At 38.1% G+C, this 6,000-nt stretch overlaps 1 protein-coding gene across 3 annotated transcripts in view; it reads right to left on the reverse strand.

Annotated features, from left to right (window-relative positions):
* LOC148582085 (cellulose synthase A catalytic subunit 8 [UDP-forming]-like) overlaps nucleotides 1-5,666 on the reverse strand; it is a 44,805-nt gene extending 39,139 nt beyond the window's left edge. The window contains exons 1-13 of one of the 3 annotated variants that reach the window (XR_015883381.1): nucleotides 5,253-5,540; nucleotides 5,050-5,153; nucleotides 4,920-4,971; nucleotides 4,680-4,827; nucleotides 4,300-4,581; nucleotides 3,869-4,214; nucleotides 3,617-3,754; nucleotides 3,412-3,537; nucleotides 3,106-3,318; nucleotides 2,699-2,927; nucleotides 2,408-2,607; nucleotides 1,973-2,326; nucleotides 1,254-1,891 (exon numbers count right to left, since the gene is read on the reverse strand). Coding sequence is in view for 2 of the 3 variants with exons in the window: in XM_088487436.1 (XP_088343562.1) it covers nucleotides 1,304-1,891; nucleotides 1,973-2,326; nucleotides 2,408-2,607; nucleotides 2,699-2,927; nucleotides 3,106-3,318; nucleotides 3,412-3,537; nucleotides 3,617-3,754; nucleotides 3,869-4,214; nucleotides 4,300-4,581; nucleotides 4,680-4,827; nucleotides 4,920-4,971; nucleotides 5,050-5,430 (3,057 nt within the window). In the remaining variant the exon portion in view is untranslated. Of the gene's footprint in view, nucleotides 1-1,054; nucleotides 1,892-1,972; nucleotides 2,327-2,407; nucleotides 2,608-2,698; nucleotides 2,928-3,105; nucleotides 3,319-3,411; nucleotides 3,538-3,616; nucleotides 3,755-3,868; nucleotides 4,215-4,299; nucleotides 4,582-4,679; nucleotides 4,828-4,919; nucleotides 4,972-5,049 lie in introns of those variants that run through there. The other 2 variants (XM_088487438.1, XM_088487436.1) reach the window with 2 other exon arrangements.
* Between the last annotated feature and the right edge of the window lie 334 nt (nucleotides 5,667-6,000).

Here is a 6,000-nt window from a genome sequence, read left to right on the forward strand (position 1 = left end):
TTTTTATAATAAATTTTAAATATTTAAAATTTATTAATTCTATACTTTTATATTAAATATTAATTATTTAATCATTTTTAACAATCAGACACCAAACTTTTAAACACTATAAAAAACACTATATAATAATATATTTGTCGGAATAATGGTATTTTACTATTTTCAACTAGATTATTTTATTTGTTGGTATTTTTATTTTATTTGCATCAGGTGGATCAGATGAGTGGAATCCAGCTCTTGCATTGGGTTCCCCTTTGCCATGTTTACTTCTTTTGGGGCTCAACCTTTGATGGCTTTGTTTTCTCTTTAAACTATAATTAGCTGCTGCACCTTTTTATCGTTCTCTCAAGATTGATAACTGGACTTCATTATCATGCCAACAAAATTATTTTATAAAATGAAAACCGAAGCATTTGTGTATTTGCCATATATATATATATATATATATATATATATATATATATATATATATATGTAAAACTTTTCTGCATGTGGAATCTATTTTTTATATATTAAAATTATTCTCCAAACAATTGATTAGGTGAAAACTCAGGTGAAGTCGACTTCACATGAAGTTGATACTGAGAGCCGTTAGATGATTTGACTATATTTTTATCTAACGCTCTCAGATATCAACTTCACGTGAATTCGACTGCACCTGAGTTTCCACCTTACTTATTAGTCATTCAAAGGAACCAAATACTCGAGCACATTGTGTAGTAGCAAAAACAATTCCTTTAATTTTTATTTCTTTTTTAAAGGAAATACTAGTAGCATCATTTTGGTTCCCTCATTCTTACGTTTCATTTGTTGTACTTGCATTCTTTATTTCTTCTATGGGAAGAAAAAGCACAATAACTAGATTTTATATGTAAGATTATAAGAAACACTTTGAAACTACGTCAATACTGCGTGGCATACTTTTAATTGACGTTTATTTGTCTCTTTTTTTCTACAAGCTTCTAAGGAGCGCATATCATCCATGCATGCATAGTGTAATAAATGCCCATTTCAATTGAACTCTTAATATTTCATGTACTAAGGTCCAATGATATAAATCTAAACTTTATCGCTAGAGCTTGATTATTTTAGTATAGTGATCCATCAAATTCAATACAGCACATCATATCATTGTATCAACAGTTAAACCAAGTCTAAGTTGAGATTATTGTGCAACTAACTTTACACTTTTGAATCTGTGTTTCAAACCTTTTAGCTATTAGTAAGCATGGACTAATTTTGAGGGCCCAAACCACCCAAAAAGCATAGTATAATGATAACAATTCTTGCTTGTAGTGGCTTGTTAACAATCAATAGCAACACAGGTATCAGCTAAGGTAGCATCGTCAATTTTGTTGACAAATGGATTGATCTTAACCCAAATTAGAGAGAAGACAGAGGCCAGCAAGACTGACCAGAGCACAACAATGGTTGGAGTGCGGTTTTGGCGACCCATGAGACCCTTTAGGAATGGATACAAATGGAAAATCACCCAGAAGGCAAAGAACACCTTCCCAAAGAGTGGTCCCCAAGACTCATAGCCTCCATTGAGTGCATCAGAGAATCCAGCAACAACACCAACCATGTTGATTATGATAAGTGTTGTTGGAGGAATCAAGAGTGTAGTCCACTTCACTATGTAGAGTTCTCCAAACTCTGTGTCCTCAGCAGCCTTTGCTGTCACTGTGAAGTTGGTATCAACACCAGCCAGCATCTTAAGTAGTCCTTGGAACACTGCAAACAGATGTGCTGAAACACCTCCTATCACCCAGAACTGCTCGTTTCGCCACAAATCTTCAATGGTAACACCGCTCCAACGCAGCTCCAGCACACTTGTCACTATAATGGACAGGAAAAGGCCAAGAAACAGAACACTTGCAACATTCGAAAGCTGGGATCAAACCAAATAGATGAGAATTATGCATTTAGTTATGTTTTAGACCAATAATAAGAAATATGAAGTAACTATTACCGTTGGTATGATGAATTTTCCAGTGAGAAGACAAATTGCTGGCAAAGTACAATAAGCAATGAGAGGAAGGGATGTGAATGGATAGACAATGGTGTTGATATATGCCATTCTCTGCAGCCATTTGAGACGGCCACCGGCGCATCCATACCAGAGGGGACAGTGCCTGCTTAGGAAAATTTCAATTGATCCAAGTGCCCAACGAAGGACTTGGTGCAACCTATCAGACAAGTTGATAGGTGCTGACCCTTTGAATGCAGGCCTCAAGGGCATGCAGTATATTGACCTCCATCCTCTGCATTGCATCTTGAACCCTGTTAAGATATCCTCTGTCACTGAGCCATAGATCCATCCAAGCTGAAACACACACAAACATACATTTTAAAATGTGAAGATGGTATGGACTCATTACAAAGATTATTAGCATTTAATCCAAACCTCTTTTCCCCAGTCAGTCTTCTCTTCATATCCACAGCTAATAACATGAATTGCCTCCTTGATCAGCATGGCAGGATCCGCAGATTCAGGAACCCCACCATTCTCCATTAGTGTTGATCCAATGAAAACAGTAGACAAGCCAAAAGTTTTCTCAAGACCTGTTTGTGAAAGCAGCACTGACCTCTCATCCTCATTATAATCTGCAAGAAGAAAAGAATCCAGTAGTGTCACTTAAGAAAGATTCTGCTGCATCTTTCTCTAGTACTTATTGACATAATTCGATGTGCTTACTGTCCATCTCCTTGAGATTACAAAGGGCAGCGCTAATTTCTGCCCTCTTTGCATCTCTACAAATATCAGAGACATCTTTGTTGGACTTTGATGGGCAGCAACAGCATGATGAAGATGGTAAGTTCGGCATGGATGGTGGGCTATAGCCATAAAGCGCTTGCCGGTTGAAAACACATCCAGTCCCCACATACACTGGTCCTTGAATGCCATCAAGTCCTTTCATATTAACCTGAAATGGATGATTATTAATAGAACATTCATTACATATGACAGTTAGAAACAACAGAAGGTGTTGTCTCCACAATTTTCAATTCTGCAAAAACTTGTTTGGTGAACTGACCACATAAGGAGATGACATACTTTGATTGAATCTAGGAGAGAAACTCTGTTCTTTTCTATGAACTTACATCAAAGAAAACTGTATTGCGATTGGCATATCGATCACTACGATCAATACCATCAAATCTTTGGGGGAACTGCACATAACACACGTCTCTACCAACTTCTGGGTCCATGAGAAAACACATTGCTTCCCGAACTGCTTTGCTGTTGTTAACATAGTGATCACAGTCAAGATTGAGAATGAAAGGAGCATTTGTGAGAACTGCAGATACTCTCACCTGCATAAACCAAACAAACATCAAGCACTATAAACTCTTAATGACTTTATATGAAATACTAATACTAATGGAAATTGAAGTATCTATCCATACCAGTGCATTTTCAGCACCAGCTTTCTTGTGGTGTTGATAACCTGGTCTTTTCTCTCTGGAAACATAAACTAGCCTAGGAAGTTCATTTCCTTCAGTGTCATGAGCACCGCTGCGTCCAAGGAAAACCTGGAGGTTTGAGGCAGCCATGAGAGTACAATATTAACATTCAGATTAAATTCATTACAGACAGAAACAATGGATATACCTGAATCATGCCAGGATGATCACGAGAGTTATTTCCCGGCCAAGGTGTTCCATCTTGCATAGTCCACCCTTCTTCGGGGATTTTCTGAGCCTTTGCTACCATAGCATTGACCCGTACTTTATACTCTTCATACTCTCTCTAATAGAATTGAAAGGGAAACATGAAGGTGTTGCTCTAAGATACTCAATTTGAAAAACAAAGAGATGAATGAATATAGTGTTAAGTGGAGTTACTCAATTTGGAATTCCTTACCTTAATTGCTCTACGTTCCTTCACAAAAGAAGGCTGCACTTTGTCTTTGAGGTAGTCAATCTTCTGAGAGAAGTAATATTCAGGTGCACGTGGTTCAATGGAAAACTTCTTGCAAAATGGCACCCACTTTCTTGCAAAGTCAGCTGTCTCCACCAGCGACTCAAACGTGAGCATGGACGCGCCATCATCTGATACATAACAGGACACTTTATCTACAGGGTAGTCGATGGCAAGGATAGAAAGCACTGTATTAGCTGTGATCAATGGTGGTTCCTTCAGAGGATCCACTGTACTGACAAAGAAATCAACAGCAGCAAGCTGGCAGGGTTCACCCTCTCTTTCAAACCTGAAATCACGGTATATAAGTGATCATCAACATCCAAAGTACAAAGCAGAATGTATTGAAACATTTAAGAACTTTGTGCATTAACCTTGCAGACAGGTTGTCAATAAAAGTTTGCCTATTGACCGGACACCATTTTGGGAACTGGTCTAACACCCAGGAAAATGCAAACCAGATCTCACAGATGATAGATGTCAGCCACAGAGGAAAAGCACTTTCAACAGGATTTGTAACCCTATAATGAAAGAAAAGACCCAAGATTATGAGTCGCATGATTATCACAATTCTGTATGGTGCCAGTTTGGATTTTGATATTGGAATCAGTACTGAAAGTGGCGCAGCCACAGCAGCAGCATCTCCCTCTGTTGGCCTGCAAAAGATCATAAATTCATGACAGTATGACATATATACAGAATCAAATTAAGCACCACTTCAGGTAAATTATTTTATGTTTCTCATTGAACTCACCGTTTATCTTCCATATGCTGTTGTGGTGGAATTGGGGCCTGATTTTCATCCTTAGGTGCAGCCTTTTTCTTCTTGCTCTTTTTATCCTTTCCCTTCCAGCTTTTCAATCTGCTTTTCCAGCTTGACTTGCCAGATTCATCATTTACTTCTACAAGATCAACAAAACCATATTGTGATGATGAAGGACCGTGAATTCTTCATAAGTTGCATAGAAAATGTAGCTAAGTCTATATCATTTACCATTATCCACGGCAGAGACTGAACTGAGGTGTCTAGCATGGAGTCCAACATCCTGCAGAATTTTCAGTGGTGTGGTTTGTCAGTGCAAATGTTAACAGCTTTTCCTCTAATAATTGCTATAACTCATTACCTGAGAACTACTGGGCTGGGAAGCCATTACGGAGTGATCTTCAGAAACCATTATAACATCATCATCTTCATCCAGAATATCATCATCATTGCCGTTTGTTCTTGCTATAAAAAATACAAAAGGAAACATATGTAAGGTGGGGAAAACGGCATGTATTGAACAAGTAAAGTGTGAAAGATTTTCTGAGACATGGGAAGGGTTACCTTGATAAGGAACACCACAGCTCAAGCAAGCCGTATGACCCTCATTGATTTCATGCTGAAAACAATCCTTGCAAATTGGGACAGCGCAGTGATGACAAGCCACAAACACTTCCCCATTATCATTAAGCCCCACTTGTTCCCCACAAATGTTGCATAGGGGAACACCAGACTCGGTCATTTTTCCAGTTCAAGGTCAGTATATCTGGCTGGTATTACTGCTCCTACTATAGGTTTTATATGGAAGAGCACAAAGCAATTGGTGTTGGCCATGTTGGGAGGATGGAGCATAGCAAGTAGTGTGTTGTTTTTGGAGGTTGAGGGGTTGGGATCTTGGTTTCAGAAAGAGAGGGATGAGATGAGAGGCAATGTCTGTTATGTTTGATGGAGCAGTTGACAGTTGCACGGCCTACTTCTTTAACTATAAGCCCCGCCAACACAACATTATAGATGATAGGAAAAGTATAGATAACCAACAAGATTTTTGAACAATGTGTAAATAATGTGAATTAATAGGGTTAAAAGAGTAAATTTAATTAGTAGCATTAAATTAGGGTGTAGTGTATTTTCATTTGATTGGTAGTTGTTCATGTTGTTCAAAATTTTCATTGTTCCCCTAGCACTCCCCTGATGATACTACTTGATAAAGATACTGCACTATCAGCATGCAAAGTTCTATATCAGTGGGTTCATTTGTAGCTATTGAAATGTACGTTCTGATTCTAACTTGTTCCAACGTCATATCCCTCAA

This window comes from Arachis ipaensis, chromosome B10 (genome assembly GCF_059453495.1).
Source record: "Arachis ipaensis isolate K30076 ecotype BB chromosome B10, ASM5945349v1, whole genome shotgun sequence".
Taxonomy (NCBI): domain Eukaryota; kingdom Viridiplantae; phylum Streptophyta; class Magnoliopsida; order Fabales; family Fabaceae; genus Arachis; species Arachis ipaensis.